General features: G+C 28.3%; 2 protein-coding genes across 13 annotated transcripts in view; both read left to right on the top strand.

Annotated features, from left to right (window-relative positions):
• LOC119671536 (MAP kinase-activating death domain protein) overlaps positions 1-3,112 on the top strand; it is a 30,996-nt gene extending 27,884 nt beyond the window's left edge. For 8 of the 11 annotated variants that reach the window (XM_038082219.1, XM_038082221.1, XM_038082220.1 and 5 more), the window contains 2 exons: positions 729-775; positions 1,733-3,112. In XM_038082219.1, coding sequence (XP_037938147.1) covers positions 729-775; positions 1,733-2,770 — 1,085 coding nt within the window. In that variant the 3' untranslated portion in view covers positions 2,771-3,112. Of the gene's footprint in view, positions 1-728; positions 776-1,221; positions 1,482-1,732 lie in introns of those variants that run through there. The other 3 variants (XM_038082225.1, XM_038082224.1, XM_038082222.1) reach the window with 1 other exon arrangement.
• A 2,414-nt stretch (positions 3,113-5,526) lies between these two features.
• LOC119671535 (probable cytochrome P450 4s3) lies at positions 5,527-12,833 on the top strand. 2 transcript variants are annotated; one of them, XM_038082212.1, is made up of 4 exons: positions 5,527-5,808; positions 11,237-11,690; positions 11,763-12,469; positions 12,532-12,833. In XM_038082212.1, exons 1-4 carry the CDS (start codon positions 5,658-5,660, stop codon positions 12,684-12,686), a joined length of 1,467 nt encoding a protein of 488 aa, XP_037938140.1. In that variant the 5' UTR covers positions 5,527-5,657; the 3' UTR covers positions 12,687-12,833. The 2 variants fall into 2 exon arrangements, with proteins under 2 accessions (XP_037938140.1, XP_037938141.1); XM_038082213.1 differs by lacking the exon at positions 5,527-5,808 and adding an exon at positions 10,894-10,962 and having other exon boundaries at positions 12,532-12,832.
• Positions 12,834-21,035: the final 8,202 nt, after the last annotated feature.

The following is a 21,035-nucleotide window of genomic DNA, read 5'->3' as shown; positions in this document are numbered from 1 at the left end:
TGATCGGAATTTTTTTATTTCCCGAAATAAAACTGTTGGATTCGGCCGAAGAGCATAGAGGCACTTTTTCGTTCGCACCATTTTATCTCGCAACACTTGCAGTCTATATCAATTGTGGCAACTGTGCATTGCAGAGTGTAGCACTTGCAGAGTGTGAACTGTTCCCTTCATAGTGCTGGTGAAGTCGCTGGGAATACAGCTTATAGTGTCACTACGCCCGCTGGTGGTAGTAGTAGCCACTTCTCCTACTAACTTTTGGGATGATATCACAACCCAATTTAAATGTTCAGCTTTCTCTATTTCGATTTTGTATATGAAGCCCGTACCCAAGTAGTTTTAAATCTACCAACAAATTAGCATGTGGAATTATTCTGCGATAGTACATTAGTTGGTCTTAAAGTAACTATATGTTTATGTGCGGTTCACACTCACTTTAATTTAATAATAGACTTTAATAGATTTTTATATTTACTTTCACTTATTATATATGTATATGTACCGCTGTCTAAACAATATTATGAAAGCGTGAAGAATTTATCAAGGTCACATCAGAACGAAGAAAATAGATTTAAGATGTTGCCTGTTACATCCAATCCGTAGCATTTATTTTGAACTGAAAGTTTATGGACTTCATTTATAAATAATTTTGTAATCGACATTTATTTTTTATATTATTTAAGTATTATAATATTGAAACATTTTCACAACACATGTTCTTTACTCAACAGATCCAAAAACCAGACAACTTATACAACGAAAATATAAATCAACAATGGTGAGTTTTGTTTTTCAACTCAATTATTAATCATGTTCTTGTAAATACAAACATAATTTTTGACTTTATCTGAAATACAAAATTATTTCTATCCAAATTTTGAATACTTTTATTAGTTAAAGATACTTAATACGCATGTAAAGTAATTTAACTTTTTTTGGTTTTTTTTTGCACTGTAATAACTTAAACTCGCTCATTTCACACTAACGAATTTGTTAAAAATTTTTGTATTATAAATGATTGTATTTTAAAAAATATTTAAAAAGATAAACAGGAAAAAATGTTTTTTTGTTTTTTCTACTTTGTTTTTTTCTTTATATGTGTTTTTCTTCCACAATAAATTCATGTGTTTTAACACCAAAACTTACACAACACACAAACTACACTGAAAAAAATATCACTCAACAAATTTCTTGCAATTAAAAAATCTGATTAACACCGCTAAGGCCTCAGAAGCCGCCTTAAGTCTGCATCGCATGTTTTCAATACGTTTTGCTGTAAGATTATTGGATGCACCGCAAAAATATGCTTGCGAGAGAGATGAACGAACTGTGATATCGTCACCGAACATACCTACCTGTGAGCCGTCCAAGTCTCCTGAAATTAACCCTAGTGCCGAAATAGATGACTAATGCCATTTTTATGCAACAAATACACAATCAAAAATTTTGAATAAAAAACAAATAAAATGGATATGCATGTGTAAATGTTTGTAAATATTTAATGTATTCTTGAATGTTCTATGAGTCGATGTGATCGATTTCATTATAATAATAATATTTAATGTACATATAAAAAAAGATATATATATATATATAATATTTAAAGTATAATTTATTTTTTGAATTGTATTAATTTTGTTCAAAAATAATTTTAATAAATTTATCATTCATGTTTCCATCAGTTTTATTTAATAAAAAAAACAAACACTATTAAATTTTAAAATATTTTCAAAAGGCCGATCAGATTTGCTATTCGGTACTCTGCGTTTTCTCATACGTGGCAGCTGGACAGGATCAAAAGAAAAATCCTGTCGTGATAACACCTCAAATTCAGGATATTCACGCGCAACAAAAACAACAGCATGCTCAGCAGCAGCAGCAGCAACAACAACATAAACAGCAATATCAGCCCACGCAAGCTAGTGGAGGTTCAACGAGTCCACGTTTAGCACCACAGCAAGCAATTTCGACAACAGGAACCACTACATCACAGCAACAAAGCAGTAAGCCACAAACAGTTACTATACGTCATACAATACCGATGCAGAAGCCAACAATTACGACATCAACAGTGCAACCGCAAGCTAAGCTTACACATACCATAAGTACTACATCAACACCAACGCAACTTACAAGTGCAGCGCATCAGCCGCACTGGCAACAACAGCAACAGCAACAGCAATATCAACCGCACAGTGGCACACATGCACCTCTATCAGCTCGTACAAGTGGCGGTAGCACAGAAAAGAACTTGCCACAGTTGCCACCTCGTTTATCTTCACAAACATCAACAGAAAGCCAGTCAACTTCACCTTCTGCTGCTGGTAGCGCTAAAGCACGTGGCCCACCTCCAGGTCCACCACCTGCTATACCACCCAGAACTGGAATTATAGCACGCAGCGGTTCAGTGCAAGTGCATTCTTCGGCAGGTCTAAGCGATAATAGCGCTGCTGGTGCTTTCTCTAGTGCACGTAATTTCGTACGCCAAATTTCCACAAATTCAACTCCACCACAATACACACCACAACCACCACCCGCATTTGTCATACCCAAACGTCGTACTTCCCTCTCACGTGCCTCTACTGTCACCTCAGCTACTATGTCTGCAGCTTCTAGTGCCTCCTCCTCCTCAACAACTTCCTCTCATGCACCTGCCTCCTCAATGAAATCAACACGTCCTTCCTATGGTAATGTTAATATGGGTTATTCCCAACAGCACACCACTACCAGCAGCAGCGCTAGCAGTTCACCACAAACGCAACAGAAACACTGACGAAGGAGTTCCTTTTTCAAATTTAGCAGCGGCGGTGGTGGAGGTGGTCTTACGGGTGACGAGCCAATACCGCCTGAAGTTTGCCGAACCATTTGTATACCTTGGCTATGATAAACTTAATGTATCTACATCTGGCAGCTTAGCAAAATGCAAGAGAGAGTGAGGGAGAGCTCTGCATAAATTATTTTTTGTGGCAACTTGAATTTGTTGTGTTGTAAACACGATTTTTACTGCAATATTGCAACTTGATTCAAAATTGACTTATCGTTGTTGTAATTCTTATACTAAAAATATCAAGTAAACAAATACGCTTTAAATGTTAGTAAATTGTTAGATAATAACTTAAGGCAATTTGTTAAGTGATTTGCTGAAATTTTATTAAAATAATAATATTAAAATAACATACACATGACTATATCATGTGACCTATATTACTATAATACGGAAAGCTTTTAAAAGTTTTTATTTTGCTTTTTGAATTTTCTAAAATGAAAAGCATGTAAGGATCGCACGACACAATGGAAATCGGTACTAATGATCAAATATAAATAACTATACGAGAGTTTATATATACAGCGCTTTAAGGGACTGTCGCGATGAGAATTAAATAATGCAAAATTTTTTCATTTTCTGTTACGAATCTTCCATATTCCTCGTTGCGCGGAGGCTGTTCGCTTGATAACAAATAGAGGTTTATGTACAACGCCCGACTAAACTGGAGTTGCTGGCTACAGTATCTGACGACTGTAATCACTCACTGTAATCAATTTATAAGAAATACAATTGCTGGCTACTGTAACTTAATCGTGTGTTGGGTTAAGACCACGAGCGTAGCTTTATTAAATTGATTTTGTTGTAAATATAATAAAGTGTGTTCAATGAAAGAAAATGTGTGAAATGTGTCTAATTAAGTCACTCCTACAGGTTTAAAAAATGTTTGTAGGCATTTAAGAATGATAAAAAAGAGTAAATTATAAAAATCACTGAAATTATTTATTAATTGGAATATCTTAAAGTTGGAATAATACTATTAATATTTTATCTCAAGCGCTAATATAACAAAAATTTAAATTTAAAGTAACTTATAAATCCTTGCCGTAAATGAAACCTATTTCAATATTCAAGTTTTTTTTTTCAATTTATTTTAATAAACTTTAGCAAATCACTTAAGAATTTATCCTTAATAAAAACACAAAAAATAAACATGTTTCCTTTAAAAAAAGCTTTAAAATAATTTTTAACCAAATATAATGAAAATAAAAATATAAAATATGAATGTTTGAGTGTAAATGTTTATAATTTATCTTATTGTGTTAAATATATAATATTAAATGTTTTTATTTAATTGTATTACAAATAAATGTAATATTATAATTTATAAATAATTAAAAAATCATGCTATACTAATAACAATATTATTATTAATATTATATATTATAATAGTAAAATTTAACAAAACTGAAGGCAATCTAGTTAGCAAATAATTGATTAATATATACAATATTAAAGTGTAGTATACGATAAAATAGGAAAGTATATTACTGAACTTAATTAGTTAATGTAATAATAAAAGGGAAATAGAAATTGTCAGGGAACATTAAATATTTGATAAAGATTAGGTAAGTGATTATATATAATAGAATGAGATTAAGTGTTGTAAAATGCACAAAAATTACACATGCAGTGTATAATGGAAGAATATACAGCTATGCTATTAAATAGTTCACGTATTGGAAGCAATTTAATTATAAATTTGTTGCATGATTCATGATTATAATGATATAATAATATACGTATATTAAAGATTAACTGTCTTAGAACAATAAACTGCTAAATGTAATAAAATTTAATTGCAATTGATTTGCAAAACTTTTTAAAAAGAGTATTAACCTGTTAATGAAACATATTTTGTATTAAATTGTAGTATATAAAAAATAAAAATTCTAATTAAATTGATCATAAAATGTTAAAATCATTGTGTTTTCTTTTTATATGATTTAGTATATTTTTTTTAGGAAATTTAGATAAAAATATTTTAAAATTGGACACCCATAAAACATTGGACACCCATGAAGCTTTAAAATATAGATTTTTTTAACAAGTTATATTATATGTTTAAATATATTACAAAAATGTAGAATTTTTTACATTATTTAATAATATTACATAACTATATGAGTAACAATCTAAAGTACTTGTAACTCTTTGGCGTGCTTGATTTATTAGAAACAAAATCAGTTCTCCATGTAGTTAAACTTGTTTTAAAATATACAATTTTCTATTTGTTAGTATAAACTCAATATAATATTGACTTCAAAACTTTAATAAAAAGTATAGAATTTTAAAGTTCTTACTAAAGCTTAGAACTTTTACATTAATTTAACGTTTACGTTGTTTTATTGTAAATTTTTTTAAAATTCGCTTATCCAGAATAAAATTTTTTGAAATATAATTTGCTATGAAAATACTGCAAATAAACATGTCTTATTCTGTTAAATAATAGACAAAGCATTTTAAATAAATGTTACTCACGCTGGTATGCGAATTTTATGATAACTTCCACTGTACGAATTCATGTTCAACTATTTTGCTAACAGCGAACCTGTTAATCTCCGCTAGTCTCACAATTTATGCTCTGAGTTCACAAAAGAAAACAACAGACTGAACTCATTCAGTATAAATGCGTGCTGCTGCGGCAGAGCCACATATATGTCTCCGGCTGTAGTTTATAAACAGAATGGCTATTGGGTTATAGCTCAGTTGTCTTAAGTTTCTAGTGTCTGTTACTTGTTTATTTAGTGTTTAAATTAAAGTTACTGAAGACCAATCAATTAAACTTGATTAAAATTCTGCATAACTTTTTGCAATTCATTTCTATTAGAAAAAAATGAGTGCTTTGGTATTGATTGCCTTTGCTTTATGGGCCTTGTTTATGCGTTTTTTGCCCGAAATCGTACAATTTTTGAAAATTCGCCAATTTTCTACTACCTTACCGGGACCCACCATTGGTGAATTAATCGAAGTTTCGAAAAAAGGAGGTACGTCAAATAAAGTGATGGTTTTAATAATACAAAAATAAAAATAAAAACAAAAATAGTTTAATTTTGTTAAAAATTACTATATGTGAGACCAAACAATCGTACGAATATATGAAAATCTTATATGGAACCAACTCCACCTTGCGTTTAAAGTGTTTATAGTTTATTACATAAAACATAAGATCAAAGTACAAGTTCTTTATCATTTTTTTTTTATTTTTTATGATGAGAAAATTTTTTAAACGTTGATTTGTACGTATGTTGTGCCGTTAAAGAGATGTAAACATCTTCTCAAGCTAGATTTTAAATTGTTTTTATGTGACATTAAAAAATAAAACACTACTGAAGTGATTAAAAATAATTTAATAAGGTTAAAAATGTGCTTCATCATCCTATTCTAATTAGTTTTAATATTTTGTAAGGACAAATCAGAAAAATATGTGTGTGGTATAATTATTATTTAATAGTGTAAACTAGCCATTCAACTACTCTATTAAATGTTAATCAGTAGTATTTATTGTTTTTATTATATACAACACATAACATAGGCGTAACCAGAAACCTGCATAAGAGGTTCATAGTGTGATATAAAGAGATTGTTTTTAAAATTTTGAACATCCTACAGGCGTGACAAGTCTTTACCTTCTCTGCCCTTAACAATTGTTTTTCTTTGTTTCAAACTTGAAGAAGTATAATCTTTTTATAAGCCCATGTTAATAATATATTCAAATTTTATGTTAATAATAGACACTTTCTAGTGAAAATATTATTAAAACAACTAAGTATTTTAATTGTAAATAAAAAAATAACGACTCCTTAATCAGCACTCCTTAATCAACTAACCCAAAGCAGTACTTGACTTTTATGCTCGCACTTTTTTTTGGAGTTTTGTTACTTTGCAGTGAAAGTTTTATTAACAAATGCACTTGCTGTGTTTATATTAGAACAAAATCATAAACCAGCTATAGAAAATTAAATTAATTAATTATATTTTTATTTTTAATTGTTGAATTTCAGTACTATTTTGTTTGTAGGGGCATTGTTTGTAGCATGATTGATATATTCTTATGTATAGAACCTAATCTAGGAACGTAATACTGAGAAAGTCATGCTAATGTTAATCCACGAGTCGCACGGGCGACTATTTTTGATTTTTTTTAAATTAACTTATCTATCTATAAATTTGGTTAAATGATAAGCTTATACTTTTTACTCATAAATACTTAAAGAAATTAGAATTGTTAACAGCTGCAGAGATAAACAAAAATTTTGTTTGTTTAGAATTTTACTAAATTATGTGAACTAGCTTTAGAATTTGGATTTTTAATCACAAATTTCTATTTTGTGTTCAATTGCTGTAAAAATGTGATATAGAAACCATAATTAGCTGGCATTAGAAATAAAAACAGATAAGGCGCTTGCATCTATTCCTATCTTTCTATACCCCATAAATATATTCTTTTTTCACTATCGGATTTTGTGTGAGGGATCATCTCATAGAACCCAAAACTATTTAAAAAATTTCATATTCAAAAAATATATTTTAAAAGAATATATTTTTAATTTTGTTTATTTATAATTTTATATTTTGCAGAAAAGCAATGCGGTTAAAAAAAAAAACAAATGATAAGATAAGAATAAATAATAATTAAACAGAATATTATTCTTGCAAATAATTCATTATTATACTTTACTCTTATGCTTTGCATAAGATAGATTTATTATTGAAAATGTGTTTAATGGTTGATTCTAATGCGATAATTTTAATGAAAACTATATGCAAAATTTATAAACAAGAAGAGCAAAGCTTTAACTTTTATATAAAATAATTTTAATCAGTAATGTGGAGTATATACATAAATGACTTATAATAATATAGAGAAAGTGATTATCTACTCTGAATATTTTTATAAATCACTTATTCCCAGTTATTTATTTAGAAGTAATATTTATTTACTTAATAGACTTTATGTAATATTTTTCATATTGTTTATCGATGTATTGAACCTACACAAGATCATTTTCTGAATCATTATCTTATTTTATTTATTTATTTATTTACTTGACTTACATGACGTACCACATGTACCAATTCATTAAAATGATCTATCACGATTTACAAATACAGAGAGAAGTAGATAGACGAATGTCACTAAGTTGGTTTGCCAATATCAAAGAGTTGCTTCCACGAATCAAGAACATATTCGTAAACGAGTATCTCAACAAACTAAATATATTCTTTATTCACAGCCACATAAAGTATGTAATAAATGTGTTAGCTAACATAAACGTATCCATATGTGTGAATTGTATAAAAAAAACTAAACTCAACTAAAAATGTTCACAATGTAATAGTTTATAAACTGAACCGGGTTTATGTGATAATGGCTTCGTTCTTAATTGTCATAAATCAAACCCAAAATCGATAATAAGGCTATGTAGGGATTGCTCTGTAATATTTTTGGCAAGATGCATTTGTATATGATAACCATTGAAAACAGACGTTTCTATAGTGCAAGATGATCGACGACGAGTAAAGGTTTGAAGACTGCTGAGGCTGTGAGCATCACAACTAATCAGGTTCACGAATATTTCAACATGAAAATTGTAGCACTGATATCTACGCGATATCGGATACCTATCTATCCGATAATCTGATATCAAGTTTTCCAGATTTATCTGCGAATCCAAAAAAATGGCTCGATGGTGAGCGACTCCAATTACATAAAAAGCTCAGTAGTAAAATAGCTGCATTGATTATAATTAACACCTTTCTTCCTACTCCCATGTTAACCAGTTTCTATATATATATTTATATATATATAAATACATACTTTGTCATAAAGTGGATAGAATGTCAACCTTATATGTATTCATGTGTGTAACCGATTTTCTTTGCAATTTTCAGCTTGCATTTACTTTTCATTATGCAGTATATATGATCTGAATCTAAATATGAGAATTATGATTAAAATAATCTTATTTACTATTATAATTGTGATGACTAGTAAATTATTTTAATTACAGTTTTCAACACAAAGCTCAATTTTTCTATAATTTTTATATGAAAAACAATTGAAAACTTAAAGATAATTATATTTCATTAATAAATACTCTTGTTGTTCAGCGATAATGAAAGTAATTATTTGTAATTATTTCAAAGAATTGTTTACAACGGAATATAAAAAAAATTTAGATGACGATTACCACAAATGAATAAAACTGATATTGGTTTTTGTAAGAAATTTATTGTTTTAAATAAAAAAATTTATTAGAGACCGCACAGCTGTTACATGTGAGAGAAAGGTTATTTCAGAGACACAACAAATTCCTACCCCCAATCTACTTCCACTACCCAAAAATGTTTTTATTTATTAAGTAATTCTTAACGTTTCGTAAGAATTTATCTTATATAAAATAAATATTGAACAAAAACAGTGACGTTTGTTTATTTGAAATTATATTCCAAAATATATAATTCATACTGGGTTTCCCAAGAAAGTGAGTTAGTGTAGTCCACGGTCGGTGTAGTATGTTAGGGTAATTCACTTCTGAAAACTATTTTAACATTAAGGTTATGTTAACTGTTTCTAAAATATTAGTTCATTGTACGTAGAAGGATTAGGAGTTGGGACCGTTCAATAGGACGATAACGCTTACTTTGAAAAGATTAGGGGTCTAAAAGTTTCAAGCATACAGTATTCCAAAAACACAGAAGCAATGACAACACAAGTAGTAAAAGAAAGAATGGGTATTAAATAAAATAAAATAAAATAACAACAACTGAATTAGTCGCAAAAAACTTGATAATAAATTTATGTATAATTTATATACATGTAGATATAATTCTGTTATATTGGACAAAACCAGACGCTATGCTAGACATTATAGCGAATCAGTTTTTAATGACATTTTTATCATTTATTCGCATATGCCTTCAATGACCGCCATACATATAGATCAATCAGTTCTCAGGTATATATCTAAGCCTGATATGTCATTCCTATATCTTGTTCACGTTTTTGATGACGTATAGATTCTTTTCCAACTAAGGAAATATTATGAAATATTTTTGTCGTTAACTAAAAAAATTGTGACAATAATAGTAAGTACTAGCAAGTAACATTTACGCTTTATATACAGGGAAATCGCTAAGAGTGACTTTAGTGAATTTTCAGTGTAATTCATACTTTTGTCATTTATATTAAGTTAAAATCGAGCAATAACCGCAAATATTTTTATTCACAAAATATCTCAAAATAATTACGAATTAATATAAATTGCTTAATCTATGCATACTAAAATTTTCACCATTCTAGACATTTTCTTATCTGTCTTATTATGTTAGTATTAAATTGTATTAGGAGTTTTAGTTTCTGAAGACAAAACAGAACTGATAAACAATGATTGGCAAAAATAAATTTGTTTTTATATTTATAATACTCGTACATATACATAACATACATATTCCGAATTATTACAGTGTCGACGGGTATTATTATTAACTAGGTGTCCAGAGTGCAGGGTGCATATAATATTTATAAATCCAAATCTTTTAAAATAGATTTCATAAAAATGGTTATAAGGTTAAAGACCTTTTCCTATACAGTGTTTAATGTACTGTACAATATTATATTTTTGCTAAGATTTCAATACTCAAATTATCCCGTCACTGTTTCGGGATAACTTTTGTGAAATCTCATTCTCTGGAACATACCTTTAAAGTAAGTAAACAGATAATAGTCGGTGAGGGTCAGGAATGGAGACACAAGTTTTGTGTGTTATTTAATTAATTCCGGTACTGTTTTTTTAATTATTAATTCAAAAAGGTGCGAGTAAACAAGTTTTTGTTGTATTAAACGATAGACGATTAAACGATATGACCGGAAAGAAATGGATACAATTGTAATGAAATGGATTAAATATTTGGACAACTAATATCTTGTCAAAATTGTGGAAGCACATCTATATATCTATTACTTAGCAATTATATTTTTTTTTTTATGAACTAATTATTTGATAATATATAACTTTTTAGGTTTTTGAAAGTTTCAGTACAATCAAACTATGTGTTATGCAAAAATTGATCGTTTTGCTTAAAAGAAGGTCTTCAATTTTCTGCATGAAATGTTCAGATGAAAGCGAAGTAACCAGGTACTTAAGTAACTGAGAGCGTGTTTTACCCTCTTCATATCGCTAATATTGTAGGTCTATCAGATAAGACTGACTGATAATTTTTATAGTAAATTCATTATAGTAAAGTTGATAAAGTTTATCAATATATACGTAATTGTTTATCTTAATCGCATGATTTCTAATTTTTATGTTTGATAAATTATTGTTTTAGATCAGTTTCTACGATTAGATTAACTAATATTATAAACCCATTTATTATATTTTATATTTAAATGAATATTTGTCATTTCAGGAATTTTAAATTGGCTTCAAGAGCAACGTAAAAAGCATGGTTCAACTTTTCGCATTTGGTTTGGTAAGGATTTAATGGTATTCTTCACAAATCCAGAAGACATTAAGCACATACTCAGCAATAATACTTTACTAACAAAATCTCGTAATTATGAAATTGTTGAATCATGGTTGGGAAAAGGATTACTCACAAATAGTGGTGAATCTTGGCACAGACGCAGGAAACTACTCACACCTGGTTTTCATTTCAAAATATTAAGTGAATTTAAGGAACCCATGGAAGAGAATTGTAAAATCTTAGTTAGTCAATTACTTGCAAAAGCTGATGGTCAACCGTTCGATATTTACCCTTACATAACACTCTTCGCATTGGATGCGATATGCGAAACAGCAATGGGCATTAAGAAGAATGCGCAGTTGCAAGCCAATTCTGAATATGTGCAAGCAGTGCAGGAGTAAGTATAACATGATTGAGATACAAATTGAGAACCTTTGCTAGAAAATAAGTTGCTTTTTATATTTGACAGTATTTGCCGTATTTTGCATAAGCAATCATTCTCATTTTGGCAACGATTTAATATACTTTTCAAGTTTAGTGGGGCCGGAAAGGCACGTGATGCAGCATTGAAAGTATTGCATGATGAAACGAATCGGGTGATCAAACTTAGACGCGAAATGCTAAAGAATTCTCAAATCAGCACCTTTAGTGATGTAGATAAAACCGATGATATAGGTAGTAAGCGGCGCCTTGCTTTCTTAGACATGTTGCTCATATCACAAATTGAAGGTGGTGATCTAACAGATCGTGAAATTCGTGAAGAAGTCGATACATTTATGTTTGAAGGACACGATACTACCAGCTCTGCAATCGCATTTGCAATTTATTTACTATCTCAGCATGCAGATGTGCAACAAAAGGCATATGAGGAAGCAGTGGAATTAGAAGGGCGTGAAAAGGAGTCTATGCACTATTTAGAAGCAGTTATAAAAGAAACTTTACGAATTTATCCATCTGTGCCGTTCTTCTCTCGCAAGATTACAGAAGATACACAAATTGGTAATATTACTGTACCAAAAGGAGCTTCTATAAGTTCGCTCGTATACTTGGTACATCGTGATGAAAGTAATTTTAAAGATCCAGAAAAATTTGATCCGGAACGCTTCTTAACTGCTGAGAAGGATCTACATCCATATGCATTTGTTGCTTTTAGTGCGGGACCAAGAAACTGTATTGGTAAGGCTAAAATTCGAAGTATTATTATACAGATTTTTATCATTAAATGCTTTATTTCTTAGGTCAAAAATTTGCTATGTTGGAGTTGAAATGTTCGCTGTCTTATTTGTTGCGGAACTTTGAGTTTTTGCCTGTCGAGAATTTCAAGCCAAATCCTCTGGCTGAACTAGTCATGAAGAGCGGAAATGGAATACAAATACGTATGAAGCCACGTTAAACAATATTACGTTTATAATATCTGAATTAAATGAATGGAATTGTATTTTATGAAGTTTTCATTTCATTTTATGAATTTCTGTTAAGTAAGAGTGTGTGTTTAACTATGTGAGTTTTGTTGATTTTCTTATCTCGTTTTTTAATAAAATATTTTAATGTGTTACAATATATGTAAAATTTTATTTTTTTGTCGTTTGTATATATTTATTATACAATTTTACGTTCTTTCATAAAGTTCTATACAAATTGGTTAAATAATTTTACAACTACCACGTACGATTTTCTGAATTCTAACAAAACATCAAAATAACACGTTAAGTTTTATAGGAAATTTAACATAATTATTTTTTTAAAATTATTAAGCAATGAATTATATATATATATATATATATATATATATGTATATATATACAATTTGTCAACTGATATTTAGTATGTAAGATCTAACGTAGTAAATTGATCGTTGATTTTATTTAATAATTAAATTTAACATTATTCATTTGAAATATTAATTTATACTAATAATATTTAAAAAGAATTTAACTAATTAGGTGAGTTAAAGGTATCTTAAATGAAAGCATCACCTTTCCATATATCTCACACCAATATCCATTATTTGATTGCAGCTTGGTTTTTTTGACAGAATTTCATATACATTACACTACATTACATTAGTTAATAAAAGTATTTAGTTTTAAAATCCTTTAATCTATTGTATATTGTTTTCAAATAAAATACTAATAGTCTTATCCAGTAGCGTGGCTATGGTTGTACTGAGGTAGTGAGGATATACAAGAAAATATTGCTTTTTGCCATTGTATATGCAGTGCATTATCTAACATATAGAAAATATGATAAAGTAAGGACTTAGCTGTAAGTTATATTCTCAAAGTACGACAGTACCCTGTCCTCCCGCCCTGAATACGTCACTGGCGTTATACCGTTAATAATTTAATGATCTATAGTCAATATAGAAACGCTTACATTTTATCTGAGTTTTCATGCTGTAATAAATATTTACTTATTACAAAAAAATTATTACTATGAAATATATATTATACACTTACGCCACATATTTTTAAAAATAAGTATCTTAATATATGCTGTAAGTTACGGAAATAGGTTTATCAAGTTTTTACTATTAAATTTCTTTGGGAGTATTACATAGATTTTTTTTTTAATAATATGTTGCATATTTTTCTGCTTTTAAAATATATATGGTTGATTTCTGAACTAAATAGTTACAGAAAATTCCAAAATATTTATTTAAAAATAAAAAAGTAAAAAAGTTTTATTAAATTTAAAATGTTTGTAAATAAATTGGAAGCCATCGCTAGAATAACCTCTATACTACAAACATATCACAGAGACTAAGACAAAAAAATAATAGCCTTTTCCATGCTAATCTACTAGAATTTGACAATAAACAAAAGTTTTGAAAATAAAAATGTATAAAAAAATATTTTATATTATTATATATTTTATATATAAACTATATCACCACATCAGTTCTTTAGTTCAAAACGCTAACGATGAGGATTATCTGCTCTTATATTAAGCAATTAAAAGAAAATTTAATGTGGATTCTTTGTCTGAGTCTTTGTTCAATATTACATGAGACATAATAGCTTAATAAATCAGCTCACACAAAAAAATACAATTACATGAGATATAATAAAAAGGACTTTAGATAGATTGAGCGCCTATGGTATTCCAAACGACTATATGCAGTTAAAAATAATGAAGTGCAAAGTAAAAATCTTAAAACAATGAAAGCAATAAAAACAAACAAAGGGGAAGATAGTAAGCATTACAACTAGTAATATCATATCTATTTCATACTTACATTTTAAACATTATTAATTCAATTGTTAACCTGTCAAAAACTAAATAAATTGAGCTCACTTATTGGAAAGTAAATGTCGGGAACAGAAATATTATAAGATAATTACTAAAGAGGGTAAGACTCCACATGAGTTGTTATGCGTAACAGAAGAATAATTAAGTTCGTAATACTAACATGTAGTTATTTTCTCTTAGTACTGGACACTGAAATAGTAGATTAGGTTATACCGACGATAGATTTAAGTTTATTGTGCTGTATTTGTCTATAGTAACTATGGATTTAAATTTTAAAAATCAAGAGAAAGGGGAGTGATGTGAAGCGCCTGAAAGTAAGCATTTTACTAGACCATGGCTTTTTGTATTTTCGGTATTTTGTCATGTGCAATACGAAGATCTTCCGTGGTATCTCAACGAGCCATAATTTGTATTCCACTGCACTTTGGCAGGCAAAATGACCCTACAAGCTAACCTAATCTAATGTGAATAGATGGCTAAATTTAAAGTTGACCGAAAATATTAATTTTTAATCAATTATAATTTGTATAAGTATGAGTTTAAACGTATGGAAATATATGTTTAAAGATTCATATGATTTTTATGATAGTATTTTGTACCTTTGTAATAAAAATTAAGTTGTATCTGACGTGGTCTGCAATATATCAAACTTCCAATAACAAATAAATGGTTATATGCTAATAGAAGTTATTATGTTTACATGTGTTTTGCTGCTGATATAATAAATATCATATATAGTATGTTATAATATAACATACAGAGTAAAAGTTATGAAACCGATTTCATTCAAAAAAAGGGTAAAAAATTAATTTATATTTGTTAGTCAATCTTACTTATCAGCAAAAACACCAAATGTGAACGAATATAGAATAACAAAATCTGAGATATATCAAGCAGTTATTTTTTCATTTTGCCTGTAGTAACGAATAAAGGTAAATAAATTTGTCATTGACGACATGAGCAGAATTTATTAAATGGAAATGACCATTTAAGATGATTTGAAACGACAGCTTCTATAAAACGTTTTACAAAGCAATAAAAAGTAAATCAAGTGATAAGCAAATCGGTTATAAAAGAATTTGAGAAAATAATTTTGAAGTGAATTTAAGCCCCTCTATATAGCGATGAATTTTGTAATGCGATTTCGTATGCAAGAAGTGACTGCCTCGGCTACTGATAGATAAACGACACGCAGCCGCTCATCGATTAATATGCCAGCAATGAACCTTCTTATTACAAAAGTGTAACCAAAATCGCAAATTAAAAATCAAGGTTGCAATTTACCCAAAGTACGCAAACAAAAGTTTCGAAATAATTTTTAATTTGGGTAAACACGTATCTCGACAAGAGGCGGCTGTCAATTTCAGCGAAATAATGCAAATATATTTACACAAAATAATAAGTGCAACAATTTTTAATTTAAAGCCAAAATATTAGGTGAACCTTAATTGCGTACAGAAACGTGGACAGTGGTGAACGAAGCCAAGTGGCGGACAGTCCATAGCAAATCACATAGTTTTATTCTGCACTTATTAAAATAATTTGAATTATTTAAATTTGTGAATAATAAAAATATGCACTAATATTGTTGTTATTGTTTACACTGAGATACAAATATTTAACGACATGAAGCGATAAGCAACGTATTTAAATCCGATTAGTAAGATATCGATCGAAAGAAAGCAATATACAAAATTTTTTTCAAATAAATCTGATAGTTATTAAGACTTTTTGTTAAATTATTAGTTCATTGCAAAAAACAATAATAAATAAAAAATTATTTTTCAATTCTAATAAATGCATGGAGTGCATGCTCTCCGTTAAATGGATTCTGTTATAAACGAACTTATTAGATCTCTCTTATTTCTCTTATCAGTTGCTAGCTCCTAGTATTTCTTTTTCATATAAAATGCGAACGGTTATCTTGCCTTTCAAAAAATACCAATCCTATCTATATCGGGTTAAGGAACCTTTCAGTGTACATTACTTTATTCATAAAAATAAAGTTACTTCATAACTTTATAGATAAATAACAATATGATAATAAAGAAATCCAATATAATGTTTTTCTATTGTCATCTTCCAATTCAGTTCCTAGTACGTCTAATGAAGTTTTCTTTCTGTAGGTATTTAAACACTTAGAAATGTGTCAAATATTCATTGGTTTAAAGGGAATGCAATTAATTTACCAACTTAATCTTAAGCATACATCTGCAGTAATTTAGCCCTGAGTTATATGAAGGCAATTTCGGCTAAAGAAGATATGACAGACGTGACTAATAAAGCTTACCAACAAAGTAAAACAAGTTTACTCATCAAAATGCATTTCAAGTATAACTAAAATACAACATTAACGTTAAAGAGAAATAGTATTTATTTTAATTTTAAATTAAATTATATAAAATAAATAAAATGGCTTGTAAAAAGTTGCCTATACTGCAAATACCAAAGACACAAAAATTTAAGCGAGTGTAAATAATAAATCTGCTTACAAATCAAAATGAATATAAAACTTTAACCTTGTTTAGGTTCAATGATCAGAAGAAGTTTGAGTATATTCACGTTTTTCTAAATCTAATATAAATGAAGATAATGTTAACATGATCAAGTTTGACCCTAACTTGTGAACCTCAAAACCTGCGATAAATAGTTTTACGTTAATTTTAGTATCAAGATTGTGGATTGAAATAAAATAAAAAATACTGAAGTCTAACAATTAATTACAATTTTGTTTATACTTTAGCTAATTTGAAATTATTTTAAATTTAATTAAACAAATAACAGCTTTATAATATACACTATACACAAAAATAATACAAACTTAGAAATATGTATGGCTTTATTAATTTAAAAGTCTTATTTATTTGTCTTAATTAATTATTATCAATTAGAATGTAATTCATAAAAAAGATTTTGAAAGCCAAAATGAAAAACTATTAATCATAGATTTATAAAGTTTTTAAAAAGTTAAAGAAATAATCATAGGTATGAGTTTCAACATCAAATAAGTAAATAATGAGAATAAATTAATAGTTTAACATTACATGAAAAAAGAAATGTTAATAACAGATACATGCTAGCAAATTACATAAAAATGCTAGTATCAAATAAAAAATTCTTCATAATTGTAAACTGAAATATTTTGTATTAGTGAGTAGAAATTTCAAACTAGTTATCTTTAAAAATGAAAGTAAAAATAAAGTGAACTACCTATTAAGATATTGAGTAAAAAATAAATAGGATAAAGACATACGATTAAGTTTTTAGCGCGCAATTTTATTTCTTTGTATCTCTTAAGCTATAAAAAATAAGAAAATACGTTATAGTAATATGACGAACAAAATGAACTTTAAAAAAATCTAAGGAACAATTTATACCACGTACTAACAGGAAAGTTATTTAACTCCTATTATATCATCATTTCTTATAGTCATGAATTACGGCTATTATATGGTAATATTAATATAATATTAATATAATATTATACTAGTAAAATAATTACTGTTTCTAAATTGGAAATTATTTAAATACATATAAAATAACATTTACAAATTATTTCAAAAGCAGGAGTGGTTAGATTGAGATGACTCGCTGTTGAATGCAATTTTATGATTTAATTAACCATTATGTATATTATAATTCTCATTTTCTTTGCCGTGTTAAAGTTAGAAAACACTTTGTTTGTGGGCACCTAATTAAAATTAAAGATAAAGTTTAATAAAGCACGTATTAATATTGGGTACTAAATCCTTCGTATTATAATATTAAAATAATACTAACGTTATACTAGTATGACGTTAATGTACATTTAAATAATTTCCAAAAACAACATTTACAAATTATGTCAAAAGCAGGAGTGGTTAGGTTCAGTCAGCCCCCTGTTGTATATAGTTTTATGACTTAATGTCAAATAAAGTATATCCTAATTTTCATTTTCTCCGCTTTAAAACTATAAAAGACCTTATTTGTGGACGAATAGTTGTAACCAATAAGTACGTTTAATATAGTATTAAGTGGACATTATTTTTTACTTGAATAGCATTTGCGACAGATTTCCTTAAATGCAACGATTTATAAGATATTAAAATTAATGGAATGATTAAACATACGGTTCATATATTGAAAATTAGTTAATATTTGGAAATTCTATGAAAAGTATGAAATGATAAGCTTTTGTAGTTGACTTCTGAAATGAATCTCTATCAATTTAACAGTTACCACAAATGATACTATGAAAGACATCCTATTTTTGATCCTGATTGTCTTCTGCAAAGTTTCAATAATATTTTACACTAGTAATAATCTTCAATGTTGGTTGATTGGTTGCAGTAGCAGTCCATTAGATAACTTCCATGTACCTCAATTAGCGATTTTCCGCCGTTTTGCTACCACATTCCTCGCAAGAACCCTAGTATAGAAGAGTAGAGACTAGATCTATCCCGCCGAATTTAGATAATTTTTTAGGTCTTTCGTTTTCACCAATGAACAGTCTGATAAACTATCAAAGAAGTTATCTTTCTAAGAACAAAGTAGGACATTTTTAAAGAAAATGTATTATGGTTTCTCTTTCTTTCAGGTTTCCAGAACTTCTGCAGTGATCGTTATTTGTATTATGGTTTCTATTTCTTTCAGGTTTCCAGAACTTCTGCAGTGATCGTTATATTGAATGCGCAGTTTCTCTGCGTGGGTTCCTACATCCCAATGACCAGGAAGAACTGCAGTAAGCCTTGCAGTGTTTACGTGGTCTCTTTTGATGAGTTCCGGGAATCTATTTTTAATATAGGTGCGCCATGTTAACCTGATAGCTGCGCATGTCAATTATCATTCTTGTTTTAATATGAAAAGTGAAATTTTATTCATTTGATCTCTTGTAATCTTTTAACATAAAGTGAAAACTAACTACAATAACACTGGAACTTTGAATGATTCTAAAAATTACAAAAAAAAATCAATTGTCAACTAATTAGTTATCCTTGTTTTTTTATTTGTTTTAACTGAAATTATCACTTTAAAACGTATTTATTTATATCATATTAATTGCTCGTATAAAGCGGGGCAATGAAGTGCTAAGTCATTGTCAACATTTTTCGTGTTTATTACTGCTTCTGTTTATTGTTTATTATACCTTATTAATATGTCACATGTTTTTATTTATTTGTAAAACTGCAGTATGTTAACCATATTAGATCATTAAAATAAAATAATTTAATTGTGGTTGTGTTCACGAAGGGTGTCGTATATACTAATAATTTTTTCTTCAACAAAATTACAACGATATTTATTAAACCCAATTCTAAATATCTTTTCACTATTTAAATACAAATCTGTAAGTTAAATATAATAAATTTGGTATTATACTTATTGTGCTCTATTCAAGAAACCGATAGAGACTTCGCTCTGTTATTAGGTTAAATATAAAACTTCTTTTAAAATTAAAATAAAGTATGTTGAGCCAACATTTTTTTAGAATTTAATAGTTATATTTAATAGTCTTATAGTTCAAAAGTTTTTGTTTGAGCATGGCAACGCCATCTATGCTAAAAAGATACTTCAATATAATATTGCGTGATCACTTAGTCATAATGGCTTAGTGGTTGTTACACGTACCTGTTAAGTCATTCGATTAGCCGATATTAAATTTTCCTAATCAGAATTGTGACTGAATCACAAGCAATTCAAATCACAAAAGTTATTTGCTGTAATGAATATGGATTCAATCTTGGGATTAAAGATACTGTAACCAACAATTACTATTATTTGTACCCCTTAATTCCCTCTTCAAATTTTTATCAGCCTTTATTTGAATATATGAATAACTAAACACTTAGACCTTATTGTGTTGCATAAAATACATTATATAAATATATATCTGTAAGTTCATATTATTTAATATAAAAAATGCATCTTCTTTATATTTGTCGCATATTGAACTAATGAATAGCTTTAAGAAAGGTCAAAAGAAATATCCAACAAAAAACCAATTAACCACACCTTGTTCTGCTTAAACCGATCAAATGCATAATAAGCTGAAAAAACAGTATACAATAGTAATCTTTTATTATCAAAGAGCACAGTTTGTTAAACTAAAATTAATTAATTTATTTATTTTTATGCAGAAATGCATTTTGATATTGACCTTTAAAAATATTCAAATAACAATACTCTTTGTATAATTTGTCTTGCACATTACCAGATTTCCCAGGTAGTTGCAAGCCCCATCACAATATGGTATGTAACAAAATTAGAATAAAATTGTTTGGGCTATGGTGGGCCCTTCAAATTATTTAAAATAAACCAGCAAACAATAAAATGTTGACATAATAAAGTTAACATTTTTTCCATGCATTCCAAACGGCAATAAGCCCACACGCGCATTAAATGATCATAGACATCAGTAAGTCATTATCGGAAGCTGGCATGTAAACTTTATCACACACAACAAAAACATTGATTCTTAATATATAGACAAATAGAAAATTTTTCAAAATAT

This window comes from Teleopsis dalmanni, chromosome 1 (genome assembly GCF_002237135.1).
Source record: "Teleopsis dalmanni isolate 2A chromosome 1, ASM223713v2, whole genome shotgun sequence".
Lineage (NCBI taxonomy): Eukaryota > Metazoa > Arthropoda > Insecta > Diptera > Diopsidae > Teleopsis > Teleopsis dalmanni.
Note: the sequence above shows the minus strand (reverse complement) of the source record. Positions and strands in the feature narration are given on the sequence as shown.

What these genes read in the sequence shown, in the direction of transcription:
- LOC119671535 (XM_038082212.1), top strand. Translation starts at nt 5,658, where the DNA reads ATGAGTGCTTTGGTATTGATTGCCTTTGCTTTATGGGCCTTGTTTATG. An exon ending in CGAAGTTTCGAAAAAAGGAG is followed by an intron (nt 5,809 to 11,236) that starts GTACGTCAAATA and finishes TTGTCATTTCAG; the next exon opens with GAATTTTAAATTGGCTTCAA. An exon ending in GGGACCAAGAAACTGTATTG is followed by an intron (nt 12,470 to 12,531) that starts GTAAGGCTAAAA and finishes TTTATTTCTTAG; the next exon opens with GTCAAAAATTTGCTATGTTG.